At 33.8% G+C, this 18188-nt stretch overlaps 1 protein-coding gene and 1 long non-coding RNA gene across 2 annotated transcripts in view; one reads left to right on the top strand and one right to left on the bottom strand.

Moving 5' to 3' along the window:
* Positions 1 to 4186, top strand: part of LOC144963506 (uncharacterized) — a 37651-nt gene extending 33465 nt beyond the window's left edge. The window contains exon 25 of the mRNA XM_078897581.1: positions 3990 to 4186. Coding sequence (XP_078753707.1) covers positions 3990 to 4186 — 197 coding nt within the window. The remainder of the gene's footprint in view (positions 1 to 3989) is intronic.
* The window catches only part of LOC144963395 (uncharacterized), a 142922-nt gene that overhangs the window by 59738 nt on the left and 64996 nt on the right, over positions 1 to 18188 (bottom strand). The gene's annotated exons all lie outside the window — the stretch shown is intronic.

The raw sequence follows: 18188 nt of genomic DNA, 5'->3' as shown, positions 1-18188 counted from the left end.
ACTTCAGTGTCAAGCCTAGGGCATTTCAATATGTTAACGTTTATTCCCCCAGCAGGCTATACTGAAATAATTTTATCAATTCGTGAAATTAAAAACATGATAGGCGCACGTTGTATTGTTTATCACTATCTCTAACTAGGTCAAGTTATGAAAAATGTTTTATTCCACTCCTCTCATTGGAAAACCTTATCATTTCTTAGTAAATAGGAAATACTTAAATAATGCGTTGAACGCGTTGAATACACATTTTATTGGTGTGAAATTAGGTGCAAAAGACAGCTGATTGGCGGCAATTACAAATAATCTTTTAGTGCGCATGAATACAAATCCAACGTTTTTAGTTTTGGGTCAAATTGTCATTCAAGCAGAAGGAGAAAGATACAAATTATGGTAAATAGATGTACCAATATCATACCGTTTGATTACAAAATATCTAATAATCTTACTCGGAGGGATAGAATAAAAGTATTCTTTCATTTTTTTGTATTTATTAAACTCATTATATTTTTTATCGTGCAGTAACCCATACTCGCAAGCTCGTTGTGTTATTGGGCACGATAAAAATAGCTTGTTTAATAAATACAAAGAGATGAAAGAATCATATAGGACCAAGAGCCCATCTCCGTGGTCGCACTTTTAGTCCTCATCCAGTCACTGACCATGCTTGCTTACATCTCTATATGTTTATTAATAAAAATATAAATTACATAAATGGTTTAAAGTAATAATTTGATTCTAAGGGTAGTATAATGATTGAAGATGCCCCCCCCCCCCCCCCCAAACCACTTTCTCTTTCTCTCTCTCACTCACTCACATACACACACACACACATTTTCAATCTGTTTATCAAAGCTGTCTGTTTGATGTTCAACTTTCCAGCTATAATTAATTCCCATTCTCCTCAACTACATGGGTTTCCCCGAGTCTTCCTTTGCATGCAGCATTTAAAATAACATTTTTATTTTTTAATTGAAAAATAATAATTTATTAACTTCGTTCATTTTTAAAAATTAAGTGGGCATTGAGTGTTTTTGGTATCAAAATTTATTATGCTGTGTCATGTTTTGGCCCTTTTTCTTTGTTTATTTTTATTATATGCTTTAATAATTATTTTTTTTTCTCCTCAATCTTTTCAAACTTTGTAGGATTTTATTTTTTAAGGGATGGAATTATGTTATTTAATATTTTTTAGATTTTAAAAGAGAGAAGAAAAATAGAAAATATTCAGATTTTTTTTTATGGCTTTGATTTAAGTTGCACTAATAGTAATAATTTTTTTCCCTTCCATTTTTTTAAATTACGTTATTTGATATTTTTCTAGTTTTTTAATAAAGAAAAAAAATGGTAAGAAAAAGAACAATAATTTGCAATCAATCCATTGTCTTTATTTCATTATTCTCAATTTATTTATTTTCCTTTCCTTCTGCGTGTTCTCTTCCGTTTTATTAGTGGTGCACATATCTATACATTACTTCTTTCTCTTTTATTTTTCATTTTGAGTAGCGAATGTTTTCTTTTTTATTTGTCTTCTTACCAATATTTTATACCTGTCCTCTTAGGTTGACTTAATTGATATGTTGCCCGGGGGGGGGGGGGGGGGGGGGGGGGGGGGGGGTAAATCCATAATGCCCTTTTGTCAGAGTTCAGCGCTCAGAAACTGGGTCAGTCAAAGTGTTTGGGTATCAGGGTTGCCAATTTGGCAATTTGGTGGTCCTTTTTTTTTTTGGCAAAATTTGAAGTCGTCTTGCAGAGAAAAAAAAAAACGGTATGGCAATTGGGCAGATATTTGGCGGATTTTATTTTCCACGTTTTCCATGGTAATTTTTATGTATTAGTACTTTTTTTAAACTTGGGGAAATGAAAAAAAAAAATTATGACATCGGCCTTTTGAATTTTTTGTTTTACAAAACTGATGAGTGTTGGGTATTAGTTCAGTAAATCTTACCTCCTGAATTGGCAACCCTGCAAATAGTGAATTTTAACAAGCCATCAGAGTAGAGAATATGGAATCTGGGCAGGGATCTGCAGTCATGTATATTTTTTCTTCCAGAATTAGTGAATTTTAACAAGCCATCAGAGTAGAGTATATGGAATCTGGGCAGGGGTCTGCAGTTATGTTTTGTTTTTTTTCTTCCAGAATTAAAAAGAAAAAGAAAAATTAATTTTGCCAAAATAAGCCTTCTCTAAAGCTAAGCTCTATAGGGAAAACGTGTGAGAAAGAAAGAAGACAAAAAGAAAAATCAGTAAAATGGCTGATATTGCTGAGTAGAATTGGATTAAGATGGAATAAATTTATAACCAAATAAAACCTGTACCCATAAACAATATAAAGCAATATCCACTAACCATGCTCAAAGCGCTTTACAAGGGGTCCCTAGTCAACTGCGACACTTAACATGTAGGACGAGACATGATGGCTGTTACTGTTAGGTGATATTACAATTTTTTTTCGGACAAATACAACACTGTTAACAGCCAGGTACTCATTTTACACCTGAATACGGTGAGGGAATGTGAGTAAAGAGTCTTTTCCAAGGACTCAACTTTGTGCCGCTCATGACTCGAACCCAGGACCTTCCGATCTGAAGGGGAATGTCATACCACTAGATCACTTCGCTCCAAAGCCGTAAAGCATGTCAAAATGTGTCCAAAATTTAGCAAGGCTTTTTCCATCTGGTATTGCATGGTCAAAAGTTATTAAATTTAATTAAGTTATCAGTTTTGTCCTCATTTTATAGTAAAATGTTGTCATAATGGTGCACACAGTTAGTCTTATATTATAGTTAAGACAAAATAAAACATCAATCTTAACTCTCTCGAGTTCACCCACATTGAGAATCGAACAAATTTGTTCGATTTTCCATGCATATGAACTCGAGAGAGTTAAAAAAAATTTGGAATATATTTAAGAAGTATTTTTGAAAAGCAAGTCCTTTAATTTTACTTAAAAACAAGATCTTATGCACATAATGATGATCACAAAACTAATACTGGCACTGATTTATGAACTTTTTGGGTAAATTTTGATTCGAAAGCAATTCTGTATTGTCGTTAAAGGTTCAAATTGTTTTGAATTTTCCAACACAGATGCAATGTAGTCGTGATGTGTTTTTTTAATCATTTGTTTTTATTCCTGCATGGATTTTTCGATTTTAGCTTTTTGTGGCTTTATAACAAATATTTTGATATGTGGAGTCTGTATATTATTTTAGCGTACTTTTTGGATTTTGATTAATTCTTATCATTCTTATAGTATTGATGGTCGATGAGTAAAGTCTCTTGTCTTTTAATAAATTAAATCGGAGCAACATTGAGCTTGGTTAGTGACCAGATATGTGACAAGGGTTGCACATAAGATAACGCCACTTGACTCTGGTGTAAATTAGTAATATGTGAGGGTTATGAAAGAGTGCCAATACGTGCACTGTGTGAACTTGAAAATACATTCCTCCTGGGGTATCAATGAACCGAGCAAAATGTAATTGTAGAATTTGTGGTGAATATTTTTTATTATTGTGATTATTATTATTATTATTATTATTATTATTATTATTATTATTATTATTATTATTATTATTATTATTATTATTATTATTATTATTATTATTATTATTATTATTATTATTATTTTTATTATTATTATCATTATTATTATTATTATTATTATTATTATTATTATTATTATTATTATTATTATTATTATTATTATTATTATTATTATTATTATGGCTTAAGAATGTATGTAATGATTCAATATTGATAGGCTCATTTCAGTGGTCTTTAATTATTAAGTAAATTGTACTAGTGTGAGTGATTTTACTTTTATGAAGGACAGATTGATAGATTTAGAAAATAGTTACTCGGTTGTAGATATGAATTTAATATCAAATATCTTTTTTATGCCGAAAGATTTGACAAGAAATAAGATAAATTTCTAGATATGATCTTATTTTTCATCTTTTTTTTCTTTCTTTTTTTTCAACTTACAGATGTCCAATGGATTCTTTTCGTGCCACCAAACAACCAGATTGGAAGTGTTCAGAATAACAACAACAACAGCAGCAACGTCATTAGTAATTTCAGTAACCACAACATCACCATTGGCAGTATTGGCAGCAACAACAATGGCAACACAAGTGGCCCAGGAATTCCCGGCAGCTTTAGTAGTTACGGGACACCGATATGAAATGGGATTATATAAGTCCATTTGGATGAATTTGTCATGGTTGTAACCTGTAGACCACCCGGTTGAATGGCTGCGTTTCTCAGCAGTTGGATTTTGTACTTTTCCTTCCGTGATTGTAGTATGTTGAATTCTCCTCAAGGCAGAGAAGCATTTGCAATCTTGGGCCCGTGTGTGCTGCAGAAGTCCACACTATCTTATTTTTCTTCTAATGAATATTCAGGCTTGGTATTTGGTTTCTGTTTTAATAGATTTTTAGACGAAATGATAGCTAACCAAGTTGGTTGAAGTGATAATTAAATTTTTGAGTACAATTTATTCCAACACATGCATTCCTTGTTATTGCAAGGACTAAGCTGAGAATGTACTAGGTGATGATCAATGATTTTGGTCGCAAATCGTTCAACTTGCAGAAATCACATTTATGTAGGAAATTTTCAAAACTAAAGACAGTGTATTGGTCTAACTCTAACGGACATAAATGGTCGTTTCACACGTCAAAATGTATCATTTTCATTGGATAGTTTTACCAATATTTATAGGTTGTCATTGGTTGGAGAATGATCTTGGCCTAAAATTAGAAAACCGCTTATTATTGGAGTTAACGATTTGCAGGACAGTTGGCATGTCCTCTGTGATGTGAGGTTCAAGAAGGAAATGTGTATCATATAGTACTGTGTAACTATGCAAAGCACAGATGCTCAATGAAAAAGCATGTTTTATATTGTTTTAAAGTGACAAAATCATTGACATTTTAAGGATGTACAAAATTATTGTGAGTCAATGGAGGCGAGAAAAGAAAAAAAAAATCATAGAGGCAAAGAGAAATCAGTTTAAAAAATAACTGGCCGAACACAGACTTGAAAGTTTTCTATGCATACATGCTTGCCATCACATCTGGCTTGCTTTTTTTCTTGCTTTTTTTACAATTTATATTTAAAACTTGTCAACTTGAGTCAACTTAAATATTTTTCACCCCTGCAGAGGTTAACCTAGGATTGTCTGTACTTGTAAAATAGAATATTTGTCACTTAACACAAGTTTCCTAGTTTTCTATAGATATAAATAAAACATTTTTAAACATTTTAAACATTGATATGTTTTGTTTGCTCTTACTGGCAAGAGGTTGTAGTCCTGTGATGGATTGTATTGTCTTGTTTTTCTGAACAAGTTGGCCTCCAGTCGTGTAAAAAAGTAGATTTAATGTGCCAAAACTAGTATTACCTGAAATAAATAATTTTTTTTTTTTCATTTGACTTCTGTCTGAACATTGTTAACATTATTGAAGTTAAGATCAGATATTAATTTGAATGTCTTACTGCCTTCGTGACATATCAAATCATTAAAAAATATTAAAATTCAGAATGGAAGGGGCTGTTTGAGGGAGAAGCATTAATTAAGTGTTAAATAAGATATTGATACCAATAAACCTTATTGGTCCAATTGTGTTCTAAAGAGTTGTGAGGAGTAAATGCAAGGGATCAACTGCCACTTTCTCAAAAATGAATTTGATTAACGATATCTTCTCTTAGATGTCTAAATTTACCGTTGGGATGATTACGATACTAGAATGATTTCCATGTGGTCATCTTAATTTGTATTGAATGTAAATATTAACATTCCTAAATGTAGTTTATGTATTTTTAAAAAAAATGTAAGTTCTATTTCACTACTGCATGTCCATGTGTTGTTTTCATTAGATTGTTACCTTGTTTCCCATCCTTAATAAATATTATCGTCTGGGTGGGGATCCTGACCTCCCATTGCGGGCAGGGAGGTACATACTGTGTCTTCTATCTCCTTATATCTGTTTTCCAACATGCTTTCTGTCTTTGTCTTGGAATGAGGTTACTTGGTTTTGTCCTGGCCCTTTCCGGAGTCCTGGCTGGGAGGGAAACAGTCAAATGCATAGTTATTGTTTTGGGAGATGATATTTTTTTCCTTGTAAATCATCTCTCTGTTATGCATTGTATTATGTTTAGTTTGCATATTATATTATATGATTGGTAAACATTTGAGTGTATTCCTCTTAGTTGGGACCTGTGCTTGTGTCTGGATGAGACTTTTAGGTGATCTCAAATTAAGTACATTGGTGGTATGCTCTTGGAATCTACATCTGATCCCTATTTGTTCTCAGTTCCCCTTTGTCTTACTTTCTCTTGGGTGCTTTAATTGTAATTCTAGAACTTTTTACTATCCCATTTTCTTCCTTTTTACTGGCGCTGATATAACCTTAACGTGTTGCAAGCGCCGTAAAACCCTTAAAAACAAACAAACAAATATTATCGTATTCTGAAGAATCGGAAGGCAAATTTTATTTCAAGGCTAGTGTTTTAAAGAAAAAAGAGGAATAGGTAGCTAATGAGGAGGGTTCTATATTTTACATAACAACAATGTGTTGTCCAGTAACTGTAATGAAGTCAAGTGTTGACAAGGGTGGACTTACTGTGTCTTCTATCCTCTTATAGCTTTTTTGTCACTTTGCTTTCTTGTCTTTGTTTTGGAATGAGATTATTTGGTTTTGTCCGGCCCTGGCCGGAGTCCTTGGATGGGAGGAAACAGTCAAATGCATAGTTATTTTTTGGGGAGATGATATTTTTTTTTTTTTTTGTAAATCATCTCTCTGTTATGTACTGTTACTTTTTTTATTCTTAACTTATGATTTGTAAACATTTGAGTGTATTCCTCTTAGTGGGGACTTGTGCTGGTGTCTGGGTGAGACTTTTAGGTGATCTCAAACTAAGTACGCTGATAGTATGCTCTTGGGATCTACATCTGTTCTCTATTTGAACCTTATCCCATTGTCTTACTTTTTCCTCAAGTCGTTTTAATTGTACATCTAGAATGTTTTTACTATCCAATTTTCTTCCTTTTAACTGGCACTGATATGACCTAAATGTGTTGCAAGCGCTGTAAAACCCTTAAAAACAAACAAACAAACAAGTGTTGACAAATTTTAATAAAATATTTTCATAATTTGTTACTGCTCTGAAATGGCTGCCTTCTCCAGGCCAGGTCCCAACTGTGCTTTTTAGCAAAAATGGCACTTTTTTTTTTTACTTTTTTAGTAAATATTTTCAAACATATATAGATATATATTTAAGGTGTGAAAGTTGGCTTGACTGATTTAGACAACAAACCATTGTATTTCATTGATAATGTTAAAATATGAGTTCTACATCGGATTGTCATGATTTGAAAATGCCACAATGTTTTGTCAGATCTTCCCTATTCTGTAAAAACACATTTTAATCATTTTGGCCAGAAAACCTGTCTTTCAAATTTTGATAGATTAAAATGGCATCAAGTTTACAATGAGATGAGGGTCACTTTAATCGATCAATATTTGAATAATGAGTTTTCTGACCAAAATGTTTAAAATGGGCTTTTTCAGAGTACAGAATGAGTTGTTCTTTGAATTGAGAGTTTAACACACATCTGATGATTCACATCTATTTATATCTGCCAAATGCAAGGGGAATCTCATAGAACCGCCATTGACTTCTGCTACATTTGAACCTTATGTGAGTTATGTATCCCAGTGTTGACTGTCCAAATGCTTAGCTGGTTAGAAACGGCGTAGGATGGATGAAATGTTGAATATTTTGTAATTCTTCTGCCAAGGGGAGTCGGTCAGATGCTAGAGTTTGTTATGAGGTGATTTCTTATTCTTCTTTTACTTCATTGTTGGGGCAGCCAATGCGATCATGGTGGCAATTGCGCCTTGTGCCGTGTTCTATATGCTCAGAATGGTCAGGAATTGGTCATGATTTGGTGCTGTCACTATTTCTTCTGGCGGATTGTTCCATTTCCACTTTTGATTTGAAGGTTTGGAGCTGATTCAGTTTTGTTACCATAATTTACTTCTGACAGGTGATATTTAAGGAAACGATTGATATAATATTATTGAATGCAAATTGATTTAAATTCTTTAAAAAGGAAAGTTATCCCTTTTTAACTATATTGCATTGATATAAATGGAATATATTAGAAAAGAATAAAGGTTTTAGGTGTCATCTGATCTCTTCCCTATGACTGTGAGGATTGGTACATCTCGTCGTGTTTTTAGGTAATTATGGGTAAGGACGTTGCTTTACCTTGTGTTTCTACTACAAAGAGATTTTTGATCACTTTATATATTCACTCCTAATTGCTTTGGATTTTATCCATTTATATTGATTGATTGATTGATTGTAATGTATGATTAAACCTGCATGTTGGATGGGACTGATTGACTGACATGATGAACTATTTATTATCTTGTAATTGTATTAATGATGACTTGCAACGGTGTTTGTTGCGCTAAACGACACCATTTATAAATATGCATAAATAAATTTGATCTTGCTACTTGGACTGGTGAAAAATGTAGACAGAATATTTGCTCTTTAACTTGTTCTTTTTTTTTTTTGTTTTTTTTGTTTTTGTTTTTTTTTTTTTTTGTTGGACTTGACAATATGTTTTCTGATGACACGTTTCGGACATGTGATATTTTCCTGTGAGAAATACAATATGCTGGGTAAAATATATGTTCTATATTGTTCTCATTATCAGTCCCTATGGTATTTATCTGTCGAGTATGAAGATGAGAGTTGCTGGAAGAAATTTGCCTTGTAAATTGTCACTATAACCTGAAAATGAATACATATTTTAACAGATAAAATATTAAGTATGAAAGTTTTATGAATATTTCATATATCTATGTATACGTCTAATTTCATTATTTTTGAGATCCTTGTGCAAAGTATTACTATTACATAACAATGACAGAATTTATCTTGCGTGATAGAAAAAAAAATAAAGAAATATATAAATTTTATATTTTTAGTTCCAATAAATGACAAAACACGCGGGGATCCTAGCAAAATATTGTTTTAAAACATTTTGACTATGGCACATTTCTTCGAGTTTGCTGTACCATTTTTGATGTGCGCTATTATTTTTTTTATGAGACAATATTTATTAACTGGTATGAATTGTATTTATTCTTTTATCACAAATGACTATAACTGTTTGTTTTTTAAAATTAATGTCACTATCAGTTTAATAGTTTAGGGTTGTAACTTTTAATTGGATTTTGATGGATGAATGATTCAATGATATTTTTAATGTATTTAAAGGCAAGCAAAATATGTTTCATCTCGGTTTATTTCTTTTGTTTAAAGTCTCTTTTAGGTTTATTAATTATAATTTACGATAAGATGACACGCTGTCAGTCAGTTGCAATGTGGACAATATTTGTCTTTGGTGTTGAATGTTTTTAGTTAGTACACTCCCACCCCCCTTTCCTCTTATTATTTATTGTACCTATATGTTTATATATTATCTCTCTCTCTCTCTCTCTCTCTCTCTCTCTCTCTCTCTCTCTCTCTCTCTCTCTCTCTCTCTCTCTCTCTCTCTCTCTCTCTCTCTCTCTCTTGGTGTGATAATGGTCTCTCCTCCTTTGCAATCTGTCCGGAAAGTTCTGCGTGGGGTTCCTGGCCTCCCATAGTGGGCAGGGAGGCACTTACTGTGTCTTCTATCCCTTTATAGCTTTTTTCCAATTTGTTTTCTGTCTTTGTCTTGGAATGAGATTACTTGGTTTTGTCCTGTTCTTGGCTGGAGGGAAACAGTCAAATGCATAGTTGTAGTTTTGGGAGATGATGTTTTTTTCCTTGTAAATCATCTCTCTGTTATGTTTCATTACATTTGTTATTTTGAATGGATAAATGTAAGCATTTGAGTGTATTCCTCTATGTTGGATATTGTGCTTGTTTCTGGATGAGACTTATCGGAGCGGGTGGTTGGATGGGAGCATCACCCTTGAATCATATACCTATGATGTTCGCATGGGTGTACGATCCGATAGTGATGTCGTTTCTTCTTCTCTTTACTAGCCTATCCTGCTTCTTTGGTTTGTGATTGTATTTTTGACAGGGGATATTTTTTTTTTCTGTAAATCTTCTGCCTGTTTGTTCTTGGTTATTTATAATTTAGCTTATGATATCTTTAGGTTATGATTTTGATTTACATTTGTACTATTTTTGTTAGATTGCTTGTTTTTTTGTTTCAGCGGTCTCTCATATAACCTCAATTGTGTTGGAAGAGACCTAAAGCAACAAACAAACAAAAAAAGACTTATCGGTGATCTCAAACTAAGTCCATTGATGGTATGCTCTTAGAATCTACATCTGATCCCAGTTCCCCTTCGTCTTACCTTTTCTGGGTGCTTTAATTATAATTCTAGAATTTGACTGTCCCATTTTCTTCCTTTTTACTGGCGCTGATATAACTTAAATGCGTTGCAAGGGCTGTAAAACCCTTAAAAACATAAAAACAGCAAAGTTAGCTTCATTTTTTTCACAGGGTGTTTAAGTGACTACACATCTGCTTAAAGATATTATTATGCTTGTGTAAAGTTATGTTGCTATCTATTTTAATCTTTGGCAATTATGAGAGATTTAATTGTTTGTACGAGGACAGCCTCGATGAGTAATTCATGATGATCTGAGAGAAGGGAACATTTTTTTCTAGATTTAAAATGGAATAATATGTAATGGCGTTTGTATGATTTATATTTGGTGGGGGATTTTTTTTTCTTGTGTGTGTGTACTTTGCTATGTGTTTTTGGGGGGTTTTTTGGCCTTTTTTACTGTGGCTTTTTTTGGGGGGGTTTTTTGCCCTTTTTTCTGTATGTTTTTATTTTTTGGGGGCTTTTTTTTTTAATGCTTTTTCTTTTTCTTTTTTTTTTTTTTTTTTTTGTGTCAGGTATTTGCTGAGAAGGTAAACCTAATAAGTGGGGTGTAGTGGCCGTGGCATCAGTATGTTAGCTTTCAACATAAATCTTAAATCATTTGACTGTCTTGTTATTGTTGTTATCATTATTATTACTATTATAATAGAAATAAATTTCAATTCTTTTTTTTTTTTTAAAAAGACCACTGAGATTAGAGACTATTACTGTCAGGATTTATTTCATGTATGTTTTTTATGCTGTTGTTAATTTACTCGAGTTCAACATAAAAGAAAATTGAATACATATTTTCAATTGCCTGTTCCTATGAATTAAGAACTGATATGACATATGTTAACAGGCATGCTTATTATAATTATAATTATACTTTTAAAACTCGTGAACAAACCTTGAGCAGACATTCTTTTGTGCCAGAAGACACTTTGAACTCTTGACCTCGGTGTCAGATCAAACTGATGGAAGTGCTATCCATTACATTCAATACAAAATCAGCATTTTAGAGCAATGATCACAGGCATGTCTTGATCTGATACTTTAATCTCTTGGCAAATTGAGTCGTTCATACTTTTCAACAGCTAGATAACTAATTAATTTGGACATGTCATCATTTGAGGTGCCCTCAGGGTTGAATATTTGCTTGAAATTTTGAGAACATGCTCGTTTTTCGAGTGTTGAGCAAATAGCTGTAAAAGAATTCTAAATTGAATCTAGTTTTTCTTAACATCGATTTGAGCGTTTCAACAGATTTGTTTTTTAAATGCTAGAAGATTAATTTCTTTACTAATAATGACTTTTGAAAAAAAACAAAAATTGCCGATTGGTCCCTTTCAAACAAGACTGCAAAGAATAGATCACATATTATGCAAAAATATCACAAATGAATATTGATTTTGGAGTAGGGTGTATTCAATGTATAAGTAAAGAAGCTTCCTCTGTATGAAAATGAAAAATTGATTAGCAGAGTTCTGGGTGGGGATCCTGACCTCCCATAGCGGGCAGGGAGGTACATACTGTGTCTTCTATCGCTTTATATCTGTTACTGTTATCCAACATGCTTTCTGTCTTTGTCTTGGAATGAGATTACTTGGTTTTTTCCTGACCCTCGTCGGAGTCCTGGCGGGGAGGGAAACAGTCAAATGCATAGTTATTGTTTTGGGAGATGATATTTTTTTCCGTGTAAATCATCTCTCTTATGTATTATTATATTTGTTATTTTTAATGTTTAATGTAAGCATTTGAGTGTATTCCTCTTTGTTGGATTTTGTTCTTGTGTCCGGATGAGACTTATAAGTGGTCTCAAACTAAGTACTTTGATAGTGTGCTCTTGAAATCTACATCTGATCCCTATTTGTTCCCAATTCCCCTATATCTTACTTTTTCTTGGGTGCTTTAATTGTAATTCCAGAACTTTTTACTATCCCATTTTCTTCCTTTTTACTGGCGCTGATATAACCTAAATGTGTTGCAAGCGCCGTAAAACCGTTAAAAACAAAACAAAACAAAACAACCGATGTCTTTGTCAACTCTTAGCTTGACATTGCCCCAAGAATTAAGTCAAAGTGCAGGTGACGACTTTCCAAAACTAAGTGAGAAGTGAGTTGTACTCACCAGCACAGCCAATTGGATCAATTGTTTCCTTGAGCACTACTCACATTTCACTTTCTTTGTGGTGATCATCGCTTTATGACGTAATTTTTAGAGAAATGTCGGTCTCTCTATGAGTTCAGGGGAAAGCTTCAGGAGCTTCCGCTGGTGTAAGATTAAATTGAAAACGTTGAAGCTTGAAGAAATGAATAACAATTGGAAATTGAAGGGAAGCTTCAATTGAATGAATGAAAATAGATAATGTGAATGTTTCGGGTTTCCCCTTTATCAACAAAACGCGCTGAATGATGAAGGGGAAACCTGAAACATCTACATTATCTGTTTTCACTATTATTAAATAGAAGTGTCCATTCAATTTCCGATTGTTATTTGAGATTTATAAAATATGAAAAGCTGTGTATGGAGCAGTGTTTTACACACAACTTTTCAGATTTTCACTCTGTAAATGATGTAAACATCTCATGCTGATAACACACAACCAAATCTAATCCGTCAATGTTCCAAGTGTTGCATTTATGTAAATGTGAGATTTAACTTATTATTGCCGGTAAGTCGGCGATTGCATCATCATCATCCGGTGATTGTCTAATATTGATTACCACCACTGTTGACATCATTATCGTGATCACCTAGATATCAATATGATACCATCTACCAGCATCTTCTTGTACGAACTCATGATGTAATTTATAGAGAAATTGAAGCCGGTGAGAGCATCAGTGATTTACATTGCAAAAATCTTCATGATAGTCTTTTCTTTTTTTTTTCTCTCTCTCTCTCTCTCTCTCTCTCTCTCTATCTCTCTCTCTCTCTCTCTATCTCTCTCTCTCTCTCTCTCTCTCTCTCTCTCTCTCTCTATCTATCTATCTATCTATCTATCTATTTATCTCCATTCGTATAAAAATTTATTTCTTTTTTTCTGGGTTTTTTTTTTTTTTTTTACATTTACAGAATTTCAGGAAAGTGATTGTGAAAACTATAGTTTTGGCCTTGATCTAAGGAGTCTTAATGATTTGCAGATTAAAAGCGTTGTTAAAAACTTTTTTTTTCTTCTTACATTTTAGTTTTTTCTTTATTTAGTTAGGTTTTGCGAGCCTTGACTGATTAATTCATCTTATTAGAATAAAAGTAGTTACCTCTATATTTACTTTTTAAAATTAAGTTGTTTTTCTTAGAAATGGAGATTTTTGTCAATGATCACGTCTTATTAAAATTATTATTAATTTGCTCCTGTCATCATGGCAAATATTTACCGAGCTACCTCATGCCAACTAGACAACATGATAAAGTATATTTATTCTAATATGACTATGATAACTTTCATGTGTATTGTTCTAGAATATTCCAATTGATACAGTTTGTCGTTCAATTTAGCTCTTATAATTGTCTTGCAGCATCTGATATTAGTTGAATAGAATATAATTACCATTATTGAATTGACCGCAGCATTGAAAGATCAGCCAGAGGGTTGGGGGCCCAGACTTCCCCCTGTATAGTTGATCTGTTGTCAGATCTAGGTGTAGTTTTGTGTCCATGTCTTGGAAAGATGACCAAGTGCCTTGGATCTTTTTCAGAGAGGGAGACAGATTGATATTTTCACCAGTGTGGACATATTAACTCACTCAATCCTACTGGGTGGGGATCCTGACCTCCCATAGTGGGCAAGGAGGTACATGCTGTGTCTTCTATCCCCCCATACCCGTTTCCCAATTGTTTCCTGTCATTGTCTTGGAATGAGATTACTTAGTTTTGTCCTGATCCTTGCCGGAGCTCCTTGGCAGGGAGGGAAACAGTCGAATGTATAGTTATAGTTTTGGGAGATGATATTTTTTTCCTTGTAAATCATCTCTCTGTTATGCATTGTATTATGTTGAGTTTACATATTATATTATATGATTGGTAAACATTTGAGTGTATTCCTCTTAGTCGGGACCTGTGCTTGTGTCTGGATGAGACTTTTAGGTGATCTCAAACTAAGTACATTGGTGGTATGATCTTGGAATCTACATCTGATCCCTATTTGTTCCCAGTTCCCCTACGTCTTACTTTTTCTTGGGTGCTTTAATTGTAATTTTATAACTTTTCACTATCCCATTTTCTTCTTTTTTACTGGCGCTGATATAACCTAAATGTGTTGCAAGCCGTAAAACCCTTAAAAACAAAAACAATCACTCAATCCTAGAGATTTTTGCTACTTTTCAAAACTGAAAAAATTGTATTAAAACTAAGCATGGGCATAGATAGTTTTATTTCAACTACCATTAACATGTAAAAATTAAGAACATTAGCTTTGATACTACGCCTTTAATTTGTCTCAGATAAATGTAATAAATAGGCATGGGGTAAAAGTAACCCGGGTTAACTACGGATATAGTCGGGTGTTGGAGTCGAGTGAGTTAACAATTATTTATATCGATATCGTAAACATTTGAATTTAGCCCACATGGCAAATTACCATTGCCTGTGTCTCGGATGGACTTCTATAGTGGCTCTTAACTGCCAGGGGTTCAATATAGTTCAGTTGCTGGGTGGGGTTCCTGACCTCCCATAGTGGGCAGGGGGGTACATACTGTGTCTTCTATCCCCTTATAACTGTTTTCCAACATGCTTTCTGTCTTTGTCTTGGAATGAGATTACTTGGTTTTATCCTGGCCCTGGCAAGAGTCCTAGCTGGGAGGGAAACAGTCAAATGCATAGGTATTGTTTTGGGAGATGATGTTTTATTCCTTGTAAATCATCTCTCTGTTATGTATTATTATAATTGTTATTTTCAATGTATAATGTAAACATTTGAGTGTATTCCTCTTTGTTGGATTTTGTGCTTGTGTCCGGATGAGACTTATAGGTGATCTCAAACTAAGTACATTGGTGGTATGCTCTTGGAATCTATATCTGATCTCTATTTGTTCCTAGTTCCCCTACGTCTTACTTTTTCTTGGGTGCTTTCATTGTAATTCTATAACTTTTTACTATCCCATTTTCTTCCTTTTTACTGGCGCTGATATAATCTAAATGTGTTGGAAGTGCCGTAAAACCCTTAAAAACAAAACAAAACAAAAATAGTTCAGTTGGTAGAGCACTCACTTCACATGCAAAGGGGCCAGGTTCTGTCCCAGGTGAAGTCGAGATTATTTTTATTTTTTTCTGACCCCCCCCCCCCCCCCCCCCCCCCTTGTCCACCCAGTAGTGATTGGTTAACTGGGTCTGTTAGATCTGGTGGAATGTATTTTGCAATAGACTAGCATCCTATCCAAAGGGTAGCAAGCAATTGAATTGTTATTGTTTGTTTCACGTTGTAGAAATTGGGATGAATTCTGGTTCCATGGGTCTGATGGCTGTGAAGAACTAATTAACTCGCCACACTCATTAATCTCTCTTAAATCTATTTCTGTTCTCTCTTTGAACTGGTCCACTGGTCCCCAGTTCAAAGAGAGAACAGAAATAGATTTAAGACAGATTTATTAGTGTGGCTAGTTAATTAGTTTTTTAAAGGAATTTATCCTGGTTTCTATAGCGTGAAACAGACAATAATTTTTTCCTGTGCGCTTATTTGCACAATCATCCAACATCTTTTTCTTCTTTTTTTTTGTTTTTGTTTCTGGTGCTCATATTAGTAATTAGTTTTTAAGGTGTCACAAGTGATAACTCTTCAACACAAAACCCAAAAGCTGAAGTATCAAATAAAGTTTTACAAAACAATGGTAACAATTTTATTCCACCACTTTATTTAGAATAGTCTGAATCACTTGATCTAGAATAATGTCAATTTCAATTTTATTACACCGCTTAGCCTATTTAGTGGTAATTTGAATTGGTACAAAGTGGGGGAAAATATGGGTAACTTTTTCTTATGATTTTTTTTTTTTTAAGTTTATCTGATCAGGTGTTCTAAATGCTTTTCTTTTCTTTTCATGCATATATATGTCAAAGTATACCACTCAATTCTAATGAAGACCAAATATGTTCTCGGCATTTGTTATGTGTTTCTTCTTCGTCTGCATCAAATTAACAGACTCAGTCAGAAAAGTATTACCGTCAATGTGCTTGTCCAGAGGAGAAAGAATAGAGGTGACTTGCTGTGTCTTTTATCCTCTTTATCTGTTTTCCCATTCCATGGTGCTCTCTGTCTTAGTTCTGGATTGGAATTACTCAGATTTTTGTTCCTAGGCCTGATGGGATCCTTAGCTGGAAGGCTGGGTGGGGATCCTGACCTCCCATAGTGGGCAGGGAGGTACATACTGTGTCTTCTATCCCCTTATATCTGTTTTCCAACATGCTTTCTGTCTTTGTCTCGGAATGAGATTACTTGGTTTTGTCCTGGCACTGGTCGGAGTCCTAGCTGGGAGGGAAACAGTCAAATGCATAGTTATTGTTTTGGGAGATGATATTTTTTTCCTTGTAAATCATCTCTCTGTTATGTATTATTATTTTTATTTGAATGTATAATGTAAGCATTTGAGTGTGTTCCTCTTTGTTGGGATTTGTGCTTGTGTCTGGATGAGACTTGTAGGTGATTTCAAACTAAGTACATTGGTGGTGTGCTCTTGGAATCTACATCTGATCCCTATTTGTTCCCAGTTCCCCTTTGTCTTACTTTTTCTTGGGTGCTTTAATTGTAATTCTATAACTTTTCACTATCCCATTTTCTTCCTTTTTACTGGCGCTGATATAACCTAAATGTGTTGGAAGTGCCGTAAAACCCTTAAAAACAAACAAACAATTAGCTGGAAGGGAGATGGTCACCTTTTTTTTTTTTTTTTTGCTTGTAAATCATCTCTCTGTTATTTACTTTTTTAGTTGTATTGAATATTTGGTACTTTGCAAACGTATGACTGTATCATTTAAAGTGGGGTCCTTCGCTTGTGCCTGGATGGGACTTTCAATTTCAGATTTACAAATTTTATTCTATCTTTTTTGGGTTTTTTGGGGTTTTTTGGCTGGCGTTGAAATGACCTGATATAGTGTCGCAGGTGCTGTAAAGCCCCCCAAAACAACAAACAGAAGGAAAACATTTTTTAAATGTGTTTTGTATGTAATTTTGAAAAACATATTAGCAAGAGTGAAGTACTTGCCATTTAATAACTTGATATTCAAAACTTCATAAGGTGACAGATTAAAGGAAACAAGTTGTGAATGAATGAGCTTAACAATATCGCACAGGCAGCATTGTGAAGAATTCATTACATCCCAGTCTGATTGATCTTACATTATATATACATATATATGTGTGTAAAATGGCAAACGCTTTCAGTTATTGTACAGTAGATGTCAGATTCCATCGAGGAGTAGCTGGTGGTGTACGAGTCTGTGACTAAAATGTCATTTTCATCTCATTTGATGGGGGAAGGACAAGGCGGAGAAACAATGGGGAAGTAACTCTCAAATATTTTTGTTTCCCCTTTTAAAAAAAATATCTACATGTTAAGTGGTTAAAAAATGTGTCTATTGAGTATATTTTTCTCAGCTTACATCTGGTGAGGGGCTTTAAAAAGACGACAAATTAGAGAGATATATGTCACGTGTTAATCTTTCTTTTCCTTTTTTTTTTTTTTTTGGGGGGGGGGGGGGGGGGGGGGGGGGGGGGAAGGGGGATGAACCAGCCCTCTTTATCTCCTGGGTCCTAATCCTATCATTTTCCTTTCAGTTAGTAAAACTGTCGTTAGGGCA

This window comes from Berghia stephanieae, chromosome 1, assembly GCF_034508935.2.
Source record: "Berghia stephanieae isolate SIO BIC M18660-M18661 chromosome 1, UCSD_Bste_1.3, whole genome shotgun sequence".
In the NCBI taxonomy this organism is placed as follows: domain Eukaryota; kingdom Metazoa; phylum Mollusca; class Gastropoda; order Nudibranchia; family Aeolidiidae; genus Berghia; species Berghia stephanieae.
This window is presented reverse-complemented; position numbering and strand designations above follow the sequence as displayed.